The 26,845-nt window shown below is 38.9% G+C and overlaps 1 protein-coding gene across 4 annotated transcripts in view; it reads right to left on the bottom strand.

The window, feature by feature from the left end:
• Nucleotides 1-26,845, bottom strand: part of CD109 (CD109 molecule) — a 227,911-nt gene that overhangs the window by 73,316 nt on the left and 127,750 nt on the right. For all 4 annotated transcript variants that reach the window (XM_064288035.1, XM_064288033.1, XM_064288038.1 and 1 more), the window contains 6 exons: nt 25,275-25,314; nt 22,855-22,939; nt 6,175-6,271; nt 5,768-5,909; nt 4,942-5,051; nt 4,394-4,618 (listed from right to left, as the gene is read on the bottom strand). In XM_064288035.1, the coding sequence (XP_064144105.1) occupies nt 4,394-4,618; nt 4,942-5,051; nt 5,768-5,909; nt 6,175-6,271; nt 22,855-22,939; nt 25,275-25,314 (699 nt within the window). The remainder of the gene's footprint in view (nt 1-4,393; nt 4,619-4,941; nt 5,052-5,767; nt 5,910-6,174; nt 6,272-22,854; nt 22,940-25,274; nt 25,315-26,845) is intronic.

The raw sequence follows: 26,845 nt of genomic DNA, 5'->3' as shown, positions 1-26,845 counted from the left end.
AGCTATGCGACTGGTATTTCAAATACCAGTAAAGTCGCTCATGGTAGACAGGTTTCAGTGGAACCTCCATACTAAGACAGACTAGGAAGAAGGACCTGACAATCTACTTCTAAAAAAAATTGACCAGTGAAAACCTTATGAGTAACAGTGGAACAATGTCTAATACAGTGCTGGTAGATGAGACCCTCAGGTTGGAAGACATTCAAAATATGACTAGGGAAGAGATGCCTCCCCAAAGTAAAGTCAACCTTAATGATGTGCATGGAGTCAAGCTTTCGGAACCTTCATTTGCTGATGTGGCATGACTCAAAATGAAAAGAAACAGGTGCAAGCATCCATTAATAATTGGAACGTGGAATGTACAAAGCATGAATCTGGGAAAACTAGAAGTCATCAAAAATGAAATGAAACACATAAAGCCCGATATCCTAGGCATTAGTGAGCTGAAATGGACTGGTATTAGCCATTCTGAATCAGACAATCATATGGTCTACTATGCCGGGAAGGACAAACTGAAGAGGAACAGCATCACGTTCATCACCAAAAAGAACATTTGAAGATCTATCCTGAAGTACAAAGCTATCAGTGATAGGATAATATCCATACACTTACATGGAAGACGTTAATAGGACTATTATTCAAATTTACACACCAATCGCTAATGTCAAACATGAAGAAATTGAAGATTTCTACCAACTTCTGCAGATGGAAATTCATCAAGCATGCAATCAAGACACATTAATAATTACTGATGATAGGAATGTGAAAACTGGAAACAAAGAAGGATCAGGAGTTGGAAAATATGGCCTTGGAGATAAAAACAATGCCGAAGATCGCATGACAGAATTTTGCAAGACCAATGACTTTTTCATTGCAAATACCTTTTTCAACAACATAAATGGTAAATATACACATGGACCTTGCCAGATGGAATACACAGGAATCAAACTGATTACATCTGTGGAAAGAAACAAAAGAAATGCTCAATATCATCAGTCAGAACAAGGCCATGGGCCAACTGCGGAACGGACCATCAATTGTTCACATGCAAGTTCAAGGTGAAGGTGAAGAAAATTAAAACAAGTCTATGAGAGTCAAAGTACAACCCTGAGTATACTCCACCTGAATTCAGGGACCACCTCAAGAATAGATTTGATGTAGACAAAGAAGGTGCCATTCAAGATGGTAGCCTAGTTAGACACAGCATGCCATCCCTCTACAGCAAAGACCCGAGAAAGAAAGTGTAACAGATACAGATGACAACAACAACCCTGGAACCCTGAGCACCAAATGAAAGGACACAGAATTAGAACAAACACTGACTGAAAAAAGAAACTGAATGACAGCAGCGAATGGGGAGAGATATGGAACAAAAATACCCTGTCAGCTAGTCCAGCACAGCAGGGCCATTTAGAGACAAAGCGAACAGCAACCCTGGGCGAGGAGCATAAGAAGACAACATCATGGAACTCCCAACAGAAGACAGAGAAACTGCGAAGAAACACCTGGAGTGAAACAAGGTGAACAGGAAATGAACTAGAGCTAAGGAAGGAAACTACAGGAAAGAGGAAAAGAGCTTCAGGGATCCTGGTATACACAGACAAGGGAGGAAATCAGGACCGAGAGACAAGGCGACTTTCCAGCAGCACGACCTGGTAGGGTGAGTGGTGAAAACAGAGCAATAGATAAGCCCTCCATTCCTTTTTTTTCTCTCTCCTCTACCCCACCCCTCCCCTACTCAAGAGAGCACCAGTGCACCTGGCCACCCACCCCATCCCTCCCCTGCCAGAGAGATCACCTGTGCTACTCCTCAGCAACCACCCCTTACCTCCAGCCCTGGTCACACACCCTGCCCCTCCCCCACGAAAGACCCCAGTCACCTGCCCCACCCTTCCCCTGCCAGAGAGAGCACCTGCGTGCTTCATGGACAAATGTCAACCCCCCACCCCCAACAGAGAGAGCACCTGCATTACCCCTGATTGCCCACCCTGCACCTGCCCCAGTAGAGACAGAGCCTATGCGACGCCCAGCCTCCTGCCCCACTGATCCCCCGCTGAAGACAGTACCTGTGTGCCTCCCAGCCATCTGTCCAGCCCCTCCCCTGATAAAGACAGCGCCTGCATGACACCCAGCCACCCAGACCCTGACCCTCCCCAGTTGGAAAGAGCGCCTGCACAGCCCCCAGCAGCAGGCCGCTCCACCCCTGCCCCATCAGAGAGAGCTCCTGTGTGACACCAGGCTGACCACCTCCCCCCGACTCTGCCAGAGAGAACATCCACCCTGATATATCAAAACAAGATCATAAGTAAATAACACCTTAATGCCTCAGAGATAGCAGACAATATCCAATAATATAAAGAAACAAGACAAGATGGCTCAACCAAATGACCAAAATAAGGGGGCAGTAAAACCTCCTGAGGAAGAGATGGTCATGGAATGGCCTGATGAGGAATTCAAAAGGTTTATATATAGGGTTTTCAAAGACAGCAAGGAAAACACAGACAAAACCCTACAAGAATTCAGGAAAATAACACAAAAACAAAATCACAATTAGAAAGTATTCAAAAACAGCAACTAGAAGTCCAGAAAAACAGCAACTATGAGCCCAGACCCCCACGTGTCTGTCAGTTTGTCATACTGGGGGGATTTGCGTGTTGCTGTGATGCTGGAAGCTATGCCACCAGTATTCAGATACCAGCAGGGTCACCCACGGAGGACAGGTTTTAGCTGAGCTTCCAGACTGAGACAGACTAGGAAGAAGGACCCAGCAGTCTACTTCTGAAAAGCATTAGCCAGTGAAAACCTTATGAATAGCAGCGGAACATTGTCTGATATAGTGCTGGAAGATGAGCCACCCAGGTTGGAAGGCACTCAAAAGATGACTGGGGAAGAGCTGCCTCCTCAAAGTAGAGTCAACCTTAATGATGTGGATGGAGTAAAGCTTTTGGGACCTTCACTTGCAGATGTGGCACGACTCAAAATGAGAAGAAACAGCTGATTGACACAGTGGCTTCAACAATGGGCTCAAGCATAACAACGACTGTAAGGATGGCACAGGACCAGGCAGTGTTTCATTCTGTGGTGCATAGGGTCACTATGAGTCTGAACCAACTCAACAGCACCTAACGACAACAAAAACAGAAGTCCAGAAGATTAACAAACAACGTATTGCATTGGGCATATCTGCTACAAATGACCTCTTTAAAGTGTTAAAAAGCCAAGATGTCACTTTGAGAACTAAGGGGCACCTGACCCAAGCCATAGTATTTGCAACTGCCTCATATGCATTAGAAAGCTGGACAATGAATAAGGAAGACTGAAGAAGAATTGATGTCTCTGAGTTATGGTATTGACAAAGAATACTGAATATACCATGGACTGCCAGAAGAATGAACTGTCTAGGAAGAAGTACAGCCAGAATGCTCCTTAGAAGCAAGGATGGCAACACTTTGTCTCACATACTTTGGATATATCATCAGAAGGAACTCATCCCTGGAGAAGGACATCATGCTTGGCAGAAGGGCAGCAAAAAAGAGGAAGACCCTCAATGAGATGAACTGACATAGTTTCTACAACAATGGGCTCAAACACAGCAATGATTTTGAGGATGGCACAGGACCATGCATTGTTTCGTTTTGTTCTGCATAGGGTCGCTATGAGTTGGAATCAATTCAACAGCACCTAACAACAACAACATAAATTGCTAGTTTTAAAACTTGGAAGAGGGTCTTACCATCATAACCTAAGGGAAACAAGCATAATCCTCTCTTCTTTCAGAAACAAAGGTATGCTATGAGAAAACACTACGAGAGGAGAGAATAAAAGGACAAAAGAACCCTTTCTTTTGTCCTTTTCCTTCTCTCCACAACACACAAATCAATTACAAGCAAGAAATCATGCCACCCCACTTGATCCATCAGTGGTCACACCTTCAGAGTACCCTGTTCTGCCAAGGGAAGGGATAAATAACAACAAAATGAAAAAAAGCAGCCAGAATGGCGAGGGATTCTCGGAGAGCTACTCTGGGAATGAGAACTTGATGAAGGTGTATAAGTAGAAAAATATACATATCCCTCTTTTATTTCAGCTCCGGCCGAAATCAAATTTAAAATGACTAAAAATCAACCTGGATTGGGGGGTTAGGAAGCTTCTCCATTATATGGTCATATTCTGTATTTTCCGCACTCTTCAAAATGAACTTAGAGGGGAAGACTCACCAGTCTAACACAGCCACTGTCGTTACATTGCTTTTAACACTTTCCTCCATTTTTTAAAATAGAAACATGTGTCCACTTCCTGTGCACTTTGACCTCCAACAGTCTGCAGGCCCACCACAAGATTACAATCATAATGGTATTTTTGCAGTAATATAATGATGGGAAACAGATGGTACCTTCAATTGTAGCTCACTGGTATCATCCAGGATTGGGAATTCAACCTTAAAGATTCCATTTTGGGGGACAGTGAAATTCATGATCTGGACAGCTCCCATTTCCTGGCTTCTACTATTCCATCTGCTCCTATAGTCAGTATAGTTTCTTTGTGTTACTGTTATGACGACATCATTTCTTCTTTCTTCAAGAGTCAGCTGATTGCCATCAGAACGGGTTACCTTCACCTAATTGTCAAAACGTGACATTTTAAATACAGTTAACAAAAGAAGCAATGGATTTAAGTTCAATTTGAATCTAGTTTCCACCTCTGCTATTCCCATGAAACTGAATTCTCAAAAACATTTTGTCGTTTGAAACTACTTTTTAGGAAAATTAGACAAAGACTACTTGGAAACAATTTTAAATGCCTCATATATTTAAAAAGAAAAAGTAATCTATTTACTTTTTAGCTGTATGATTTTTAAAAGTGCGTTGAAATACTATTTCCCATCGAACTTCACAACATTAAACTTACTGCTTTAGACCAGTAATAAACATACGAACTTACAGTGGCTGTGAAGTTGAGAGACGGCTTCAAGACAGTAACATAATCAAAAAATTCAATGATATAATCATGTTGCTTGAAAAACACATTGGAGCTTGCATTTCTAGAGATACCTGTTTTGGAAATTGAACGATTTAGAAAGCATAAATATTTCACCAACAGCTTCAATCCACTAATCTATCCATCTGAGCTACTTGCCAAAAGTGCTAAGACATCGAGGCACATAATCCTCATTCCCACATTATCGATCCCTTCTAAATGTCATTACCGCCATTCTCTCCGCAATGACATGCGCACCAGCAGATTAAATCCCACATTATCAATCCCTTCTAAACATCATTACCGCCATTCTCTCCCCAATGACATGCGCACCAGCAGATTAAAGCTGCTGAAGGAATAGCCTTTTGGTGAAAGTCACTGAAATAGTAACAGAGAAACCCAAGGAATTAACCTTTATTTTCTTATTAAAAGAGAAAACTTCCCAGGAGGAGGTGTGGTTTCAGGAGATGTTAAGTGATAAAAGAAAAGATGGTTAGCCAGCTGAAAATGAAGGCCTTTTCATATAGTTTTTAGGCTGAAAAGAAGGGTAGAAATGGAAAAAAACTATAAACGGTTATCAAATGTCATTGAAATACAGACTTTCATAGATAATAAGTTTCCCCTTCATTATGAAAGCATCCTGAAAGTTAGACTAAGAGTCATGACAATTTCAGTATTAAGTAATATCTTTGCAAAGTCAATGATGACTCCAAAACAAAGTACTAGTCTAAGAAAGGTGATAGAGCAACACCACATAAATAGCTTTACCTTCACTTCAAAGTCTACCAACCTGTAAGTGATTCTGTCACTGTGGCTAAAATTTCTACTGGCCCAGGGGAAGAAAGATCCATGTGTTCATAAAGCCCATCTGAAAAATCCATTACCTTTTTCATCTCTTCCTCATTAAAAGAGAAGTTTGCAGATCCATTTATCTGTTTTATTGAAAAGTTCAATTTTATTTCTCACTTTAGCAATTCAAATTTTAGAGATAAATAAAACTGAATCTAAGTCATAACAATTCAATGACTTTTGGTTCCATTTTAATTACTATAAATGGGTGAATTCTCACCTGTACAATGCTGAAAAGCTCTTGATTTTCTTACACTCTGATTTTTTTATAATTCAGTTTAAAATCTTATTTCTAGAAAAAGTACATAGTTTTTCCTATTATAAATTATAAAAATATTTAAAAGTTACCTTAAAATTTTTTGTAATATTTTTCTTCACCCCCCAAAAGGATAAAGGTAAGAATGTAAGTGTTACATCTCCTTTTACCGGCTTGCCATATGTATACCTGAAAAATAATGAACAGGATTTCCTTGCATTTTCAACTTGATAGTACCTAAATAACTCAATGGAAGTATTACTTTCAGCACTATATGCTGGCAATCGAACATAAAGGAATTATATTAAAAACATACCCCTCTTATAAATTTTCTAAAACAAACACACCCAGGAATATCCTTAATAAATGGTGGTCCTTGAAATTAAGACTTTAAAATGGAAAGACTATTAACTGCAATACCTCAAAACAGTTTGTAATGGACACTTTGCCCAGCCTCTGACCAGCTGAGACACCCGAGAGGAAATCTGATCATAATGGGAAGTGACAGTTTCCTGTCCAAAGCTTTTTAAAAGACTGCGAAAATCTTTTATTCCTAGAAATCTGGACTGGTCCATTAACTACTTACCCAGGAGACATCACAGCTTTTGCAGATTTTTAAATATTAACTGAAATTTAAATCACCATGACCTATAGCAGCATGTTCCAACATCAGTCTGGGAAATTTATTGGACCATAGATTCAGAGGCACCAAATGTGATCATAGGTGTCAAAAATTGGTTTAACATATTAAAGTGATCAAGCAGGAAAACGTTAAATAAGAATTTTTTTACCCATAGTACCAAAATTGCCTTCTTGAGCCAAATCTCATTCTCTGTTGTTTTGCATTCTACATATTTTATCTCCGCATATGACCAGATAGTCTCTTTATTATGAAGGAGAGGCAATCTCTGGTAAACCATTTTACTGCCATAAAACCTTCTTATATAAAATGCATTTCCTGGGTTCCCTCCACCATACTGTGAAACGCTGAGCCAAATGATTAAGTCAGTTTTGTTTTGCACACTATAAATCATAATGGTAGACTTCTAAATCCATTAACTGAACCCAGAAACTGCCCCTCATCTGGATCAACTCAACTCAAAAAGCAATGACAAAATATAGTATACTGTAAATTAAGAAAAGAAAAGAAAATCCACCTTCAAATTACCACCCTTCTGAAAGAAAGGAAACCCTGGTGGTACAGTGGTTAAGTGCTACAGCTCCTAACCGAAATCCACCTGGCTCTCCTTGGAAGCTATGTGTGGCAGCTCTGCTCCATCCTATAGGGTCGCTATGAGTCGGAATCAACTCAACAGCAACGGGTTCCGAAAGAAAACAACGTTAATACAGTAAAGCTAGTGGGAACCTTGGTTAGCAACTTCAGCATCAAAATCACTCTTTCAAAAGATAACCTCAAAATCTAACATTGCTTGCATCTTTTTAAAGATTAAATAAAAGCATAACTACAATACCAGAACATAGTATTTTTAAATAGTTATATCACATGATAGTGCCAACTGATTGCCATAGAGTCAATTCTGACTCATAGCAACCCTATAGGACCGAGTAAACTGCCCCCATAGGGTTTCCAAGGAGTGGCTGATGGATTCAAACGGCTGACCTTTTGGTTAGAAGCTGAGCACTCTTAAACACTGTGCCACCAGGGCACCCATGATAGTACAGGGAGTTTTAAAAACCAGACATAATTTAAAGCATTCTCAGACACAAATATCTTCAATTTTGATTTAAATGTGAAGCAGATTTAGCTTTCCAAGTAACCAAACTGATTATAATAATTGTGAAACATGCATACTGAAGGTTATTATCATAAATAGAATCTGCAAGCATTTGGGATAAACTAATTATTCAGAAAATAATACCTTGACAACATTGCAATAAGCAAATCAAGATATTCTTTGATTACGTAGTTATCAAAACAAGGAATATTTTTTTCTGAAAATATACACAGCACAAAGGTTTACAATACGCCTACTCTGCGGGCCAGATTAAAGCATGTGAGGGCCCTAAACACTGATACTCTGTAATGCCTCCTCTCCTTACATATTCGAACAGGATTTGTGAATTATATATACATGTATATGTTGTGAGTATATGTCTTAGCTATCCATGATGTAACTTCTTTTTAAATGCAACTATAATATATTAGTAACTGAACGTAGAAGTGTGTCCTGCCTGCTTGGCATCTATGTGTCTTTGCTTAGGACAACTGATGCTCCTGTTTTGTTGATGCCTTAAGCAACTGCTTACCTTGCTTACTGGGTAATGCATCCCCACCTACTCTTCACTTACTATCTCATTATCTAACATTTCACATTTATCACAACAGTAAAAAATCTACTATCTGAAATTTTGTGCACTGAGAAGCCAAAGCGAGAGGAGGAGGAAGAGAAAAGGGACAGGTTTGCAGAGGGTGCCAGGCTCTATCAGCTGCCAGCAGTTAGTATTACTCAGGTTGGGCAGAGGAGCCTGATGACCTGTGGTGCAAAAAGGGCTGGTGGCAGTGCAAATAAGAGGCTGGGGTGGGCCAGGCCGCATTGAGGCGTCAGGAGCCAGGCCACAGGAGTTGGGTGGTGACCTGTAAGTCTCTTCTTCCAAAGATGCCTCTCTGGCACCTCCCCATCCTCCACCACACCCAGGTGGCCAGGCCTCAACTGCCCGCAGGCCCAGGAGCCACCCGCCACCAAGGCCCATCTCCGGGGCCAGCAAGCAGGAAGGTGGAGACACAAGGCTCAGGGGTATCCAGGGAGGCCTGCCGCACGGCCAGGTGACAGTGGGCCCCTGTTGCTCTGGAGGCACCAGGCAACCCCCAATCATGACCACCACCACCAGCCCCCTCAAGTGATGGGGAAGGCATGGAGTGGAAGGGGAGCCACCACGCTAGGCACATTCTGAGGCACTCTAATGCACAGGGGGCCCCGATGGGCGATGAATGACGCAAGGGACATTAGTGCTGAACACAGCACAGCTCGACTCTCGTGTAACACTAATTTTCACATAACGACCTGGTCTTTGGAACCTAACTATGTCCATAAGTGAGAAGTGGATATACCTAAAAAATGAATCTATCAGTGGAATCCACGTTTCTGCCCACATTTTTTTTCCACTTCATTTCCGGTGAATCAATTTTTCAAAAATAAATACATTTTAATATACCTTAGATTAAAGAATACTTGGAAAATTTTACTGTCCCCAGGAGTTACAGAAGTAAACTAAATATATGCCATATTATTTCTTTACAAGGCTCTAAAATCCACTGTGATTACTGGGAAAGGGTATTTTTTTTTCAGTGAGCGTGAGAATAGTGAGGAGATGTTCACATCAAAGTTAATAAACACAGATTTTTATTCACCTCAGTTAAAGATTTCAAAATCAAAAAGAACCTGTAATCCTTCTTTTCTGGGAAACTTCTAGCAATGCAATGCTTGATGGGATAGATGGCTACTAGGAAACAAGTAACCTAGATTGTTTATCATGTACTCAGAGAGATGATTATAATAACTATTATGAAATAAATGTTTACTAAATTATCTCTGTAACTTCCTAACAACCATATAAGTACTAAGACAACAGAAATCACTTTTCAAAATATGCCCAAGGAACAACCTGATTTCAGGCCTTAGCCTCTACCCACCAGTTTAGTGATGAAATAAAATCTATCGCCCATAGAACTAATCTGGTTGACTCCAGTTAGGCAAGCTTTTGATTGGATTTGAAGATTTTGCTGTGCTACATATAGCTTAAAACTGAAACCTTAGGGGTCACATCATTTGCTCTTTCCGTAAGTATTTTTGGATGCTTACTCTATGGCTAGAACCGTATTAGGCACCAAGATACAACAGTAAACAAGACACAGACTTGCTTTTAAACAGGTGAACTAGCATCAACACTGTGTGACCAGTGCTATGAGAGGTATAGGAATAGAATATCAGGGGTGAATAAGAAAGTCTTAAAGTTGCCTATATAAAAGCCCATTGGTCAGAAAAAACATTTCCCATTCCTGAAAGAACAAGTAAAATTTGGGGGTGGAGTTTGGGAAGATAAAGAAGAGGCCAAGTGGGAGGTTTCAAAAGACATGAAATTAGAAAAGAAAGACCCTTGTAAAATATACTAAAGAATTTGAACTTCACCCTCATGGAAGTGGGAGTCTTTGGAATTTTTTAAGCAAAAGAGTCATAAAATCAGATTTGCCTTTTAGGGGGGAGAAAAACTCTGGATACAGTGTAGATAAAAGATTCGAAGGGGTAAAACTGAAATCAGGAAAACCATTTAAGAAACTACAAGTCAAGAAGAGAAACAATGGTGGCCTGAAGGAAGTGGCAATGGGGAAAAGTGGACAGATTTGAGAGATATTAAGGAGACAGAGTGTAGCACAGATGTTGATTAGATGTGGGGATTGAGGGAGAGGGAAGAGTGCAGATGACTTGGACAGCAGAACAGGTGGTGATGCAGCCCACCAAGGTAAGTATGCAAGAAAAATAAGGTTTGGGTGAAGATGATATTTAAAGTACTTGTGGAACACCCAGTGGGAGATGTCTAGTGAGCAGCTAGATATGAGGGTCTGAATCTCAGGACAGAAATGTGGGCTGGAGATATAGATTTAGGTGTCATCATATTATAAATAGCAGCAAAAGCCCTGGCCACGGAGAAGAAAACTCTGAGTAAGTGTGTCAAAAAAGAAGAAAAAAGAGCCAAAGATGGAGCTCTGAGGAAAAAGAACTTTTAAAAAATGGACAGAAGAGTTGTCTGGAAAGACTCAAAGAAGCAGGCAAAGGAAAATCAGAAAGAAAATGGGAGTGGACAACAGTTTCAAATGCCACAAATTTAAAAAAAAGAGAAAAAAATCTGTAAAAGCCTAAATAAGTATCCACAAGATTGAGCAAGAAGGAGGTCTTTGTGACCTTGTTGAAATTTTAACAGCGGGGTGGTGAGAGTAAAAGGCAGATTATAGGTGGCTGAAGAATGAATGGAATGAGAAGAGCAAAATGCAACTCTAGTTCAGCTGTGACGAAGAGGCAAGAGATAGGACAGTAGCTGGAAACAGCCACGGAGGTCAAGGGAGAGTTTGTTTTTTTTAATGATACAAATATGGACAAGTTTAAACACAGACTGAAGATGCCACTAAAGAACAAAAGATCAAGATACCAGATGAAGAAATCAAGATACAGGCAAGAGAAGAAGTGGGATTCTCCTGACAGGAGACAGTATCCAAGGTCCAAGTGGTAGAATTAGCCTCTAAAGGGAGCAAAGATGTTGCTTCCATTATCATCGTCAGGATGATGATGACCACTCTCCTGAAACTGTACTGGTAGGCCCAAAATTCATGACAGATGGAGTAGAGGGGAAATGTTCACCCTTTATTCACAAGCCTCTGGGGAAAAAAGCCTAGGCCATGTTGGTGCTAATTCCTCCAAATTCACACAGAAAATATCTTCCTTTACCACAACTTAGGCAATTGAAACCTGAAGGGAAGAAATTTAACAGGAAGGATATACTAAGAATAGACTGTTAAATGCTCAGAACTAGCCTGACCTGATAACTTCAGATGGCAACAAGGAGGTTCACTATATAAAACAAACCAAACACACTATTGATGGTCTTTTTTGATGTCAACTTGGCTAGGTGAAAGTGCCCAGTTACTCAATCAAACACTAGTCTAGGTGTAAATGTGAGGTTATTATATCCAAGAGAATCTGGGTGGGCCTGATTCAATCAGTTGAAAGTCCCTAAAAGCAGAACTGAGACTTCTCTGAAGAAAAAATTCTGCCTGTGGGGAGCAGCTTCATCCTGTACCCGAGTGTTCCAGCCTGCCCACCCCATGAATTTTATACTTGTCCAGCCAGTTCCCACAATCAAGTCAATTCCTTGTAATAAATCTCATACACACACACACACACATATATATACATATATATGTGTAGGTGGGGGGGTGTGTGTTGTTGTTGTATGCATTAGGTGCTGTCAAGTAGGTTCCGACTCATAGCAACCCTATGCACAAAACAGAACGAAAACACTGCCCGGTCCTGAGCCATCCTTACAATTGTTGTTATGCTTGAGCTCATTGTTGCAGCCACTGTGTCAATCCACCTTGTTGAGGGTCTTACTTTTTTCTGCTGACCCTGTACTCTGCCAAGCATGATATCCTTCTCCAGGGACTGATCTCTCCTGACAACATTAGCCAATGAAACCCTTATGAATAGCAGCGGTGTATGTGTACATATATATATGCTACTAGTTCATCTTCTCTGGTTGAACCTTGACTGATATACATACTAAGGAAAATGATGAGAATACAGTATAGTGAAGACTAAGGAAATGCCAGAGGCCTTCATAATTTTCATGTCATTCTCCACCATTAGTATCTCAAAGAGGCTCAAAAATGAAAGTCAGGTGAAACTACAAGAGATCTTACATAAGGGTAGAAGGGTGTCAACAATGTGGCTTCAGGGGTCTACAACTCCCTAAAATTGTATGCAAAAGTTTCTGGAGAGTGAGTTCATAATTTTTTTCAGAGTCCTGAATATATATATATATATATATAGCTTACCAAAATTTAAACAGTTCTACAAAAAGAGGCTAAATGGGCACACCAAGCCAGGGGCAAGGACAAGAAGGCAGGAGGGGACAGGAAAGCTGGTAAGGGGGAACCCAAGGTCGAGAAGGGGAGAGTGTTAATGTGTCGTGGGGTTGGCAACCAATGTCACAAAACAATATATGTATTGTTTAATTAGAAACTAATTTGCTCTGTAAACCTTCATCTAAAACACAATAAAATAAAATGAAATAAAGTTTAAGAAGTTTTAACTGATTGTATGAAATCCCTGCCATACTCTTGAAGACCAAAAACAGAACCAAAGAAGGTATCCAGGCTCAATCCATGGGAACATCAATGGTTTGTGTGAATTTGTACTCAGTGAGTTTTATAAGCATTAGTCAAAGAATTCAAAATAAAACCCAGGCAGAATGCTTAACCTTTAGCTAAGGTCAAGTATATTACATTAATTATATAAAATGCAGATATTTACTTGTTTTTTAACCATCAATCCATCCACAGTACCTAAATTCATGCTGGAAGTTGCCTCTTAGTTGAACATGGGCAGGAAGCTAACTTCGTACCTGTTTTTGCTTTTGCTGTATGGATTTTGCAAGATTTTATCCCAGAGTCTAAAACAGGAGAACTCAAAACATTTTAGTCTGTGCACTGCTTCCGCTGAGAGACACACTGCTGTCCATTGCTTGTCACTGCCACGAAATCTCACCGGGGAGGAAGAATGGTGATGAGACAGCAGTAAGATGATGCCTAGCTTTTTATTAACTACCACAAGTAAATTATGAAAATACTTCAGAAAGCCAAGTACAGATATTGTCACATCGAAAGTAAAAGCTAGAGGCGGGGCCGAGAAAGTAGAGTAGTCAGACACTTCTTGTGGTCCCTCTTACAGCAAAGGCCTGAAAAACCAATTCAGTCAACTAGATATGACAATCTAGGAGCCCTGAACATCAAAGACAAAGTTGAGGAGCTGGACTGAGCAGCAGCGGGAGGGAGAGACCGTTCAGAAGCAGTGAGGATTTGCCAGACCTGACCTGGCCAGCACGCACACCCTGTAAACTGGATCAGCTAGTGCACGTGGGCTGAGGCAAGCAGTGGCGCTCAAGACGCATTTTCCACATCAAGAGAAAATGAGTGGCAGAGAGTCTGCTCAAGCCTCCAGAACCAGGGAGAAGTGGCCCCGATTTGGTGAAAGATAAGGATAAGCATCTAACCTACTGTGCGGATCAAAAAAACTCTTCCCCCACTTGGGAAGTACCTCTCACCCATTTATTTGTCCCCTCCCCACTCTGCTATGGATCCCAGTCTGGCTTCAGCGATTGCTGCGCCCCCTGGGCTGGAAATAGGACCTGGCACGCAACATGAGCCATCTTCCTGGCTTTGGAGCAGGAACAAATTAATAAAGAGTAAAAAATAATCTCCCAGCTCCCCTAACCAGGAACTCAGGGAAGGCACAGCCCCTTTGCCTAGGCACAGGCATAAGGGGTTGACAGACAGGCTTTGAATGCCTTTCACCCTGACACAGATCCATTTCAACAGTGTAGGCCCTCGTTAGCACAGTACAGCAGGGTATACACCTGAAGCCTATTTTCAACAACATCAGCTATAAATGAGAGAGGCAGATTCATGACATTTAACACTGCACTGTCATTAAGCAGGGTCCTCACCTACCCACGTTAGGGGCCTCAGGACTGGTAGTTCCACTCACTCCACCTAGCCACCGATGACAAGGGTCCAAGAATAAGTGGTGCCTCCCAGTCCTTACAGCCAACAGCACTGGGTGCCCATAGTCTGACTGCAAAACCCACCCACCTATGTGTTCTAGGGGACAGGGACACACCTTCCGTCCAGACACTCAGAGACAGCCGTCAGCCCCACACCTTGCTCAGCACATGACCCCCTACTGCAGCCAGATACCTGTGCCTACTCCAATCACCCCTGCCCATCTAGGACTGTAGGTGAGAGCCTGCACGATGCACTCAGTGACCAACGACCTGGAAACCTGAGCTGAATCCACAGAAGAAAAGTAAACAGGCTTCTGGGTTCTCACACCTAGTAACAGCTCTAACCACCTGCTGACAGGACATGAGAGCTTAAACAATGCCAATAATCAAACTAGCCCACATGAACAGCCTATTTGGGTATATTAAAACAAAACAAAACAAGAAGCTAGGGCACAATAAGCAAACATAAAATAAATATAACTTATTGATGGCTCAGAAACAACAGTCAATATCAAATCACATAAAGAGGCAGACCGTGATGGCTTCAGCAAGCAACCAAAACAAAGAACCAAGAAACCTTCGGGAAGATAACTTCTTGAAGTTACTGAAGGTAAAATTCAAAAGATTAATATTCAGAGCTCTTCAAGAGATCTGGAAGGAGATCAGGCAAAACACAGACCAAGCCAAGGATCACAGAGTCAGAGGAACTTAAGAAGGTTATACAAAAGCATAATGACAAATTTAACAGGCTGCAAGACTCCATAGACAGACAGCAAAAAGAAATTCAAAAGATTAACAAAATTTCAGAATTATACAATGCAATAGAAAGTCATAGGAGCAGAACTGAAGCAATGGAAGTTAGAATTAGTGAGACTGAAGATAAAAGTACTTGACACCAATTTATCTGAGGAAAAATCAGATAAAAGAATTTTAGAAAATGAAGAAACCCTAAGAATTGTGTGAGGCTCTACCAAGAGGAATAACCTACAAGTGATGGGAGTCCCAGAACAGGGAGGATAAAAGAAAATGCAGAGAGAATTGTTGAAGATTCATTGGCATAAAACTTCTCTAATATTGTAAAAGACAAGAAGATATATATACAAGAAATTCATCAAACCCCACACAAGGCAGATCACAAAAGAAAGTCACCAAGAAATATCCTAATCAAACTTGCCAAAACCAAAGATAAACAGAGAATTTTAAGAGTGGCTGGGGATAAACAAAAAGTCACCTACGAAGGAGAGTCAATAAGACTAAGCTCTGACTAAGCAGCAGAAACCATGCAGACAAGAAGGCAATGGGATGATATACATAAAGGCTTTAAGTAAAAAAACTGCCAACCAATAATTATATATCCAGCAAAACTGTCTCTCAAATATGATGGAGAAATTAGGGCATTTCCTGATAAACAGAAGTTTAGGGAATTTGTAAAAACCAGACCAAAATTATAAGAAATACTAAAGGGAATCCTCCCTATTTAGTTAGAAAATCAATAACATTGGATGACAACCCAAGACTAGAACACAGGACAGAACAACCAGGTATCAATCCAGATAGGGAACTCACAAAAATAAATCAAAGCTAAAACACTGAAAATAGGGAAACAGAGATGTCGATATGTAAAAAAAAAAAAATAGGGACTAAAAAACGTAGTCATAGATCTTTCACATGGAGAGGAAGCCAAGGCGATATCAAGAAATAAAAAATTGGTTTAAACTTAGAAAAATAGAGGTACATGTAAAGGTAACCACAAAGGAAACTAACAATCCTACACATCGAAATAAACAAGAGAAATATAAAGACTCAGCAAATACAAAATCAACAACAATGAAAAAGATTAAAAGAAAATACATAAAGAAAAACAACTCAGCACAGAAAATTAACTGGAACAAAGAAACTGTCAACAAAACACACACAAAAAAAAAAACATCAAAATGGCAGCACTAAACTCACGAAAAAGAAAAGAAACTCATACCTATCAATAATTACACTGAATATAAATGGACTAAATGCACCAATAAAGAGACAGAGAGTGGCAGAATAGATTAAAAAAACATGATCAGCCTATATGCTGCCTACCAGAGACACACATCAGATTTAAAGACACAAACTACAACTCAAAGGATGGAAAAAAATATATCAAGCAAACAACAATCAAAAAAGAGCAGGAGTGGCAATATTAATCTCTGACAAAATAGACCAAAGCAAAATCCGCAGCAAAGGATAAGGAAGGACGCTATTAATGATTAAAGGGTCAATATATCAGGGGGACATAACAATAATAAATATTTACACACCCAACGACAGGGCCCCAAAATACATTAAACGAACTTTAACAGCATTGTAAAGAGAAATAGACAGCTCCACAATAATAGCAGGAGACTTCAACATACCACTTTCAGTGGACAGAACATCCAGAAAGAAGCTCAATAAAGACACAGAAGATCTAAATGCCACAATCAACCAACTTGATCTCATTGACATATACAGAACACGCCACCCAACAGCAGCCAAGTATACTTTCTTTTCCAATGCACATGGAACACTCTCCAGAATAGACCACATATTAGGTGACAAAGCAAGCCTTACCAGGATCCAAGGCACTGAAATATTACAAAGCATCTTTTCTGACCATAAAGCCATAAAATAGCAATCAATAACAGAGAAAGCAAGGAAAAAAAATATCAAATACATGGAACCAGAACAACATCTTGCTAAAAAACTACTGGGTTACAGAAGAAATTAAGGACAGAATAAAGAAACTCACAGAATCAAGTAAGAATAAAAACACATCCTACCAAAACCTTTGGACACAGCAAAAGCAGTGCTTAGAGGTCAATTTATAGCAATAAATCCACACATCGAAAAAGAAGAAAGGGCCAAAATCAAAACATTAACCCTACAGCTTAAACAAATAGAAACAAAGCAGCAAAAGAAGCCCTCAGGCACCAGACGAAAGGAAATAATAAAAATTAAAGCAGAATTAAATGAAATACAGAACAGAAAAACAATGGAAAGAGTTAACAAGACCAAAAGTTGGTTCCTTGAAATGATGAACAACATTGATAGCCCACTGGCCAAACTGACTAAAGAAAAAACAGAAAAAAAAAAAATCTTGAAAAGATCAACAACATTGATAGCCCACTGGCCAAACTGACTACCGAAAAAACAGAAGAGGGAGCAAATAACCCGAATAGGAAATGAGATGGGCGATATATTACAACAGACCCAAATGAAATTACAAGAATCATAACATAATACTATGAAAAATTGTACTCCAACAAATTTAAAAACCTAGAGGAGATGACAAATTTCTAGAAACACACTACTACCTAAACTAACACAAACAGAGGTAGAACAACTAAATAAACCTGTAACAAAAGAAGAGATTGAAGAAATAATTTTAAAAAACTCCCAGCAAAAAAAAGCCCTGACCCTAACGGCTTTATTGGAAAATTCTAACAAACTTTCAGAGAAGAGTTAACACCACTACTACTAAAGATATTTCAGAGCACAGAAATGGATAGAATATTCCCAAACTCATTCCACGAAGCTAGCATATCCCTGATACCAAAGCCAGGTAAAGACACCACAAAAAAAGAAAATTAACAGACCAATATCCCTCATGAACATAGATGCAAAAATCCTCAACAAAATTCTAGCCAAAAGAATTCAACAACATATCGAAAAAATAATTCACCATGACCACGTGGGATTCATACCAGGTATGCAGGGTAAATTTGCTACAAAGGACCTCTTCAAAGTGTTGAAGAGCAAAGATGTCACCCTGAGGACTAAGGTGCGCCTGACCCAAGCCGTGGTATTTTCAACCACATCATATACATGTGAAAGCTGGACAATGAATAAGGAAGACCAAAGAAGAGTTGACGCCTTTGAATTGTGGTGTTGGTGAAGAATATTGAATATACTATGGACTGCCAAAAGAACAGACAAATCTGTCTTAGAAGAAGTACAACCAGAATGCTCCTTAGAAGCAGGATGGCGAGACTGCGTCTTACATACTTTGGACATGTTGTCAGGAGGGATCAGTCCCTGGAGAAGAACATCATGCTTGGCAGAGTACAGGGTCAGCAGAAAAGAGGAAGACCCTCAACAAGGTGGATTGACACAGTGGCTGCAACAATGAGCTCAAGCATAACAACAATTGTAAGGATGGCTCAGGACCGGGTAGTGTTTTGTTCTGTTGTGCATAGGGTCGCTATGAGTCGGAACCGACTCGACAGCACCTAACAACAACAACATGCAGGGATGGTACAACATTAGAAAAACAATCAATATAATCCATCATATAAATAAAACAAAAGACAAGAATCACATGATCTTATCAATTGATGCAGAAAAGGCATTTGACAAAGTCCAACACCCATTCACGATAAAAAAAAAAAACCTCTCAGCAAAATAGGAATAGAAGGGAAATTCCTCAACATAATAAAGGGCATCTATACAAAACCAACAGCCAACATGATCCTAAACGGAAAGAGTCTGAACACATTCCCCCTGAGAACAGGAACCAGACAAGGGTGCCCTTTATCACCACTCTTATTCAACATCGTGCTGGAGGTCCTAGCCACAGATATTAGGCAAGAAAAAGAAATAAAGGGCATCCAAATCGGTAAGGAAGAAGTAAAAGTATCCCTATTGCAGATGATATGATCTTATACACAGAAAACCCCAAAGAATCCACAAGAAAACCCCTGGAACTAACAGAATATTTCAGCAAAGTTTGAGGATACAAGATAAACATCCAAAAATCAGCTGGATTCCTCTACCCCAACAAAGAGAATTTCAAAAAGTAAATCACCAGATCAATACCACTTACAATAGCCCCCAAGAAGATAAAATACTTAGGAACAAATCTAACCAGAGATGTAAAAGATTATACAGAGAAAACTGTAAGACACTACTGCAAGAAACCAAAAGAGACCTATATAAGTGGAAAAACATGCCTTGCTCGTGGATAGGAAAACTCAACATTGTGAAAATATCAATTCTACCCAAGGCGATCTACAGATACAATGCAATCACAATTCAAATTCCAATGATATTTTGTATGAGATGGAGAAACAAATCACCAGCTTCATATGGAAAGGGAAGAGTCCCCAGATAAGTAAAGCAATACTGAAGTAGAAGAACAAACTGGGGGAACTCACACTATCTGATTTTAGAACCTATTATACCGTCACTATAGTCAAAACAGCCTGGTAACAGTACAACAACAGATGCATAGAACAATGAACAGAATTGAGAGTCCAGATGTAAATTCACCCACCTATGAGCAGATGATATTTAACAAAATCTCAAAGTCCATTAAATGGGTAAAAGACAGTCTCTTTAACAAATGGTGCTGGCATAACTGGATATCCATCTGCAAAAAAATGAAACAAGACTCATACCTCACGCCATGCACAAATACTAACTCAAAATGGATCAAAGACCTAAAAATAAAATCTAAAACAATAAAGATCATGGGAGAAAAAACAGAACAATGCTAGGAGCCCTAAAACATGGCATAAACAGAATACAAAACATAACTAACACCACACAAACACCAGAAGAGAAACTAGATAACTGGGAGCTTCTAAACATCAAACACTTATGCTTGTTAAAACACTTCACCAAAAGAGTAAAAAGACAACCTACAGACTGGGAAAAAATTTTTGGCTATGGCATATCCAATCAGGGTCTAATCTCTAAAATCTGCAAGATACTGCAAAAACTCAGCAACAGAAAGACAAGTAACCCAATTAAAAAGTGAGCAAAGGATATGAACAGGCATTTCACCAAAGAAGACATTCAGGTGGCTAACAGATACATGAGGAAATGCTCACGATCATTAGTCATTAAAACCAACCAAACCAAACCCACTGCCATCAAGTCAATTCCGACTCATAGCGACCCTATAGGACAGAGTAGAACTGCCCCATAGAGTTTCTAAGGAGCACCTGGCAGATTCGAACTGCCAACCTTTTGGTTAGCAGCCATAGCACATAACCACTACGCCACCAGGGTTTCCATTCGTCATCAGAGAAATGCAAATCAAAACTACAATGAGATAACATCTCACCCCAACAAGTCTAGCATTAATCCAAAAATCACAAAATAACAAATGTTGGAGAGGTTGTAGAGAGACTGGAACACTTATACAAGGCTGGTGGGAATGTAAAATGGTACAACCACTTTGGAATTCGATTTGGCGCTTCCTCAAAAAGCTAGAAATAGATGTACCACACGATTCACCAATCCCACCCCTTGGAATATACCCTAGAGAAATAAGAGCCCTCACACAAATAGATATACGCACACCTATGTTCACTGCAGCACTGTTCATAATAGCAAAAAGATAGAAACAAACTAGGTACCCATCAAATAACAAATTATGGTATAGTCACACAATGGAATACTATGCAACGATAAAGAACAACAATGAATCCTCACAACATCTCATAACATGGATGAATCTGGACAGCATTATGCTGAGTGAAATTAGTCAGTCACGAAAGGACAAATATTATATGAGACCACTATTACAAGAACTGAAGAAAAGGATTAAACACAGAAGAAAACATTCTTTGATGGTTACAAGGGTGGGGAATGAGGGAGAGGGGAATTCACTAACTAGACAGTAGACAAGAATTATCTCAGGTGAAGGGAAGAACAACACATAATACAGGGGAAGTCAGCACAATTGGACTAAACCAAAAGCTAAGAAGTTTCCTGAATACAACCAAACACTTTGAGGGACAGAGTAGCAGGGGAGAAGGTCTGGGGACCATGGTTTCCGGGGCCATCCAAGTCAATTGGCATAACAAAGTTTATTAAGAAAATGTTCCACATCTCACTTTGGTGAGTGGCGTCTGGGGTCTTAAAAGCTAGCAAGCAGCCATCTAAGATGCACCAATTGGTCCCAATCCACCTACAGAAAAGGAGACTGAAGAACACCAAAGAAACAAGAAAACTATTAGCCGAAGAGACAAAAGGGGCCACATAAACCAGACTCCACCAGGCTGAGACCAGAAGAACTAGATGGTGCCCGGCTACCACCAACGACTGCCCTAACAGAGAACAAAACACAGAGTCTCTGATGGAGCAAGAGAAAAGTAGCATGCAGTATTCAAATTCACATAAAAAGACCAGGCTTAATGGTCTGACTGAGACTAGAGAAACCCCAGAAGACATGGCCCCCAGTCCCTGTCAACCAATAACTAAAAGCATTCCTGAAGCCAACACTTCAAACAAAGATTAGACGACTATAAGGCATAAAATGATACTTGTGAAGAGTGTGTTTCTTAGTTCAATTAGATACATAAAACTAAATGGGCAGCGTCTGTCTGGAGGCGAGATGAGAAGGCAGAAAGGGACAGGAGCTGGTTGAATGGGCTCAGGAAATCCAGGGTGGAAAGGGGGAGTGTGCTGTCACATTACAGGGATAGCAACTAGGGTCACATAACAATGTGTGTATAAATTTTTGTATGAGAAACTACCTTAAGCTGTAAACTTTCACCTAAAGCACGATAAAAATATATGTGTGTGTGTGTGTGCATATATACACATAAAAGTAAAAGCTACAAGAGACCAGTCCATGGATTACATGAGAACAACCCTAGATGGTACTTTTGAAAACCACTAGTCTAAAACTGATGATACTTCTTGTAGCAAAATAAATGCTATATTTTTGTGAAATGGATGAAAGGAGATTATTGACTCATCTGCTAAATGCAAGAAGAGAACCAATTTCCTCCCCCAACATCTCAACCTCCATTACTGACAGGAAAAAAACATATATATATATATATATACCAAAACAAAAAACCCAGGGCCGTCGAGTCGATTCCAACTCATAGCAACCCTATAGGACAGAGTAGAACTGTCCCATAGAGTTTCCAAGGAGCACCTGGTGGATTCAAACTGCCAACCCTTTGGTTAGCAGCCGTAGCACTTAACCACTATGCCACCAGGGTTTCCATATATATATATATATATATATATACACATACACACATGCATATATATGATATCACATATATGTCATATAATATATACACACACTTTTTTATATATCATGTATATGAAAAATATGTATATTTATATATATACACACACATACATGATTTAAGAAGAGGTAAGTGACCTCAATTTCACATCAGCTAGATGGAGAATAAATAAAAATACAACTTTTTTTTTTTTAATGGCACAAACTATAGGGCAAATCCTTTGATTAGTCTTGGAAAGACACTAGTTCGTGGGAAAGATTTTAGAACTGAATCAGTTTATAAGCAGAGAGATGAATGGAAAGACCAGTAGAGATCTGCTACATGCTTATTGATTACAGACATTTCTTCATTGCCTACTAGGGCATTTTTGTAAGCAAAACATTGTCTTCATATTTTAGAGTATATAATGAGTTATTTGTCATACAGTTTAATAACAATTTACAGTCACATAAAAAGAAAAATACTTACTTTGCCACGACGGTACCATTTAAACTCTTAGAATTCAAAGAACAATATAATGGTGTCTGCAAAGTAACTTCAAATTTTGGTAAGACTAGAAAAGAAAAGCAAGGGCAAATCTTTTAAAGAATTTCTTTTACTATCATCTTCAACTTAACAAAATAGAGAATAGAGTTGTACTGAAGCAATTGAAAATTGGTACTTATTAAACTTAGATTCATAATGACCCAAATACATACTAACACACAGATAAAAGTCCTTTGTTTCCGTGCAAAATTAGAAACCTCTACTGTGGTCATATTTATATAAATAGAATATGAAATATTTTATAAATACTAATACCACTTGATATAAAGCACTCGAGATTAAAAATTTTTGTTTTCTTTCAGTCTATAAAATTTTTTTTTCTCTAACTTCACTGACCAAAGAAATAAATCATCAAACTCTCATAACAAGGCATCTTACCATTTAATTAACATAAAAGAAATATCAAGAAGGCCAATGGGTCAACAGTATAGGGCAGAGCTCCAGCCCCAAACCATGCTGAGGCCTGCAGTGTTGCAACAGACTACTGGACTCTAGATCAATCAGGACAAAAAGATCAACCAGGACAGGAAGGCCACAAAAGTCACATGGGTCAACTATGACCCTCCTTCAAGGTCAGCCACTAGCAGAGGAGTTAGGGCCACCCAGAGGTAGACAGTGAGTACATGGAAATTCAAATGCCTGCTGTATGTAGGTTGGTAACGAATTTCTCACCTGCACCACCACTATATAAAAAGAAAATATCTTATTAAAACATTGGCTTTCTCTGATCTATTCTTCTAGATCAACACTGTCCAAAAGAAATATACTCTGAGCCACATGTCATTTTAACTTTTCTAGTAGCCGTGTTTAAAAAGGAAAAAAGCAGCAAAATTAATTTTTGTAACATTTTCTAAAATTTCATAAAGTAGTTACCCAAAACCCATTACCATCCAGTATATTCTGACTCAAAGAACCCTACAGAACAGAGTAGGACTGCCACATAGGGTTTCCAGGCTGTAAATCCTTATGGAAGCAGACTGCCACATCTTTCTCCCGAGGAGCAACCTTTCAGTTAGCAGTCAGAGCGCTTAACCACTGCACCACCAGGGCTCTGCAAGTAGTTAAACCAAACCTACTGCCATCAAGTCAATTCCAACTCATAGCAACCCTAACAGGACAAAGTAGAACTGCCTCATAAGGTTTCCAAGGAGTGGCTGGTGGATTTGAGCTGCCGACTTTTTGGTTAAAAGGCAAGCTCTTAACCGCTACGCCACCAAGGCTCCCTACAATTGGTTAGTGGCCCAAAGTTCCAGATTAGGAGTCCGCAAACTATGGCTTGCATGAGCTAAGAACGTTTTTTACATTTTTAAATGGTTGAAAATAAGTCAAAGAACATTTCCTGTTAAAATTAATATAAAATTCAAATTTTAATGTCCATAAATACAATTCTATTAGGTCACAGCCACTCATTCACTACATATTGTCTATGGCTGCTTTCATACTACAATTGCAGAGTTAAATAGTTATGACAGAGAGATATGGCCCACAAAGCCTAAGGTATCTACTGACCGATCCATGATAGAAAAAACTTGGCCGATGATGGTCACGAGGCTTAGCTCCAACAAGGCTGTGTGAAATACGTGGGGCCTGAGTCACAAAGGTGTAAACAAACTACTTTCCAGAAATTTCACTCCCTGAAGTGCTGCAGTAGTTAAGAGCTACGGCTGCTAACCAAAAGGTCAGCAGTTTGAATCTACCAGCTGCTCCTGGGAAACCCTATTGGGCAGTTCCAGTGTTAGAAGAGACTCGACGGCAATGGGTTTTTTGGAGCGCAAATACATGAAAAAGCTCAACTATATGCTCGAATCACTTTTTAAATCATAAACTAATACTGAGATTCTGTGCATTCACTCTTATCTCTTTTTCCTCTCTATCCACCAACAAAATAGTTGGTTAATGCTTTTTTTACCCGCATGTTACCAGCTGCAATATTATAGTGTGGCAGCTCCAAAAAAAAGGATTCACCTGCCTTAAACAGGCTGCCTTCACCAGTGCTGACCAAATGAAAAATAAAAAAAAACAATAATTGATGTTCAGTTAAAAGAAAAAAGAACACAGTAAAGACTTCTAAATATGTTATCGTCACAACAAAGTAGAATTACAGAAAAACTGCACATAAGCAAAAAGACTGACATATTGGACTATGGGTAATTTTTTTCTACTTTTTCTTTATAATGAGCTTTTATACCTTTCACAAAGAAAAAGATATGTTTAGGCCTATAAGAATATCAGAATTTGACCTCCATTGAGATTTTCACCTTAACATATTTCTTGATAATTTCTCTTATCTATGTAAAAATTTTTTAAATTTTCTCTTTCAAAGCAAGTTGAGGAATTCTTACCATATTCTGAAACCTGAAATGACTGATAATAGGTCTGGTCCTATCATTAGAAAGAAAAAGAAAAGAAAAGAATTTTAATGCAGTTACTTTGCTTGCTTACTTACCTGCAAAACAAGATTTAGAAAATTATTTTTAAATTATATTTATAATGATTTAATAAACAAAAGTTTGTTTTAATTTGTGGAAGTTTATTTTCAGTCAACTGCAAAGTGAAGCCTGTGAGATTTCATGAGTTTTTGTTGCCAATTCACTCACATAAAAAGGTGACCTGTCTCCATAATTCTCTGCAGGTCATTTAAACAAACAGTCTAATCTCACTTTCACCATCTACAAAATGGAGGCTGGATCAAATTAAATAATTTCATCTCCTTTCCTGCTCTAGGAATTTATGAGGCAAGGATAACACATGTCAAATTAATAGAAAACAACTTCAAATTTGCTTTGGTTATCAGTATCAAACAATGGACAAAATCAAGTTACACTTAATTCAAATATTTGTAAACAATCAAGAATGCAAAATTGTCATGTACCAACATCCTCTACCTTCTTAATTTCTTGAATTATTTTCTAGTGTAATCCTAAATTAATACATCCTACCTTATATTAACAAATATTGTTGATTAGTTCCTCTTCCAAGGTCAACAAGAAAAGATATGACCTATTATTATGCCATTTTTCTAACTCCTCACATTTTCTGTCTGTCCATTTTAAATCACAGGTGTCATATTAAATAGAATCTCTCCAAAATAACTAAATAATTCCACCAATAAAATCTGTATTCTAAGTCTAGCTGATTCCCTAAAATTTACAAAAGCAAATATAGAGACACAGCTACCAAATACTACCTTTTCTTAAAAATCACCCTGGTTAATCTAAAGCAACTATACATCAAGAAGGTATTTTTTAATCCCATAAGTATGACTAGTCCATTTCAAAACATAAAACAAATAGGCAAGTGTATCAAAGTCTATTAGTTACAGGGGGTGGGTGGGAGGAAGACACAACACTTAGGTACAATAAGCTTCTGTTAAAGATAACGGAAAAATGTGAGAATAGTTAATGGTGATTGTGGGACAACACAAACATATTTAACATCACTGAACTGTACATGCGAAGATTGCTGAAATGGCAAATGTTGTGTTACCTGTATATTTACCACATGCACACACACACACAAAAATATATATATATATAACAAATGTAACTGCTTATGTGCTAATAAAGTTATTATCTAAAACTTGGTTTCAATATCATTTAAAATAGATCCCAAAGAAGCTGTGTTGCTTTAATCAAATTCTTTAGGATCTCCACATTTAGATTGTTTAAAATATTTTCACATATATTACAGTGAACACTATAAATTACATGTATTTGGTTTATTTATAAGCTCTAATTTCCATCCTCAAAAATCAGATATACTTCTATTACCTGTATTACAGAGAGACAGAGGAATGCTCATGTTAAATTAGTTTCTGCTTTATTACTGAGGATAGCACAGGCATAGCTCTAGAATAAGTAATTTGACAATCATGATTTCCCTGCTTATCAAGCCAAATTCCTACAGCAAATCT

The sequence above is a fragment of the Loxodonta africana genome, chromosome 1 (genome assembly GCF_030014295.1).
Source record: "Loxodonta africana isolate mLoxAfr1 chromosome 1, mLoxAfr1.hap2, whole genome shotgun sequence".
Lineage (NCBI taxonomy): Eukaryota > Metazoa > Chordata > Mammalia > Proboscidea > Elephantidae > Loxodonta > Loxodonta africana.
This window is presented reverse-complemented; position numbering and strand designations above follow the sequence as displayed.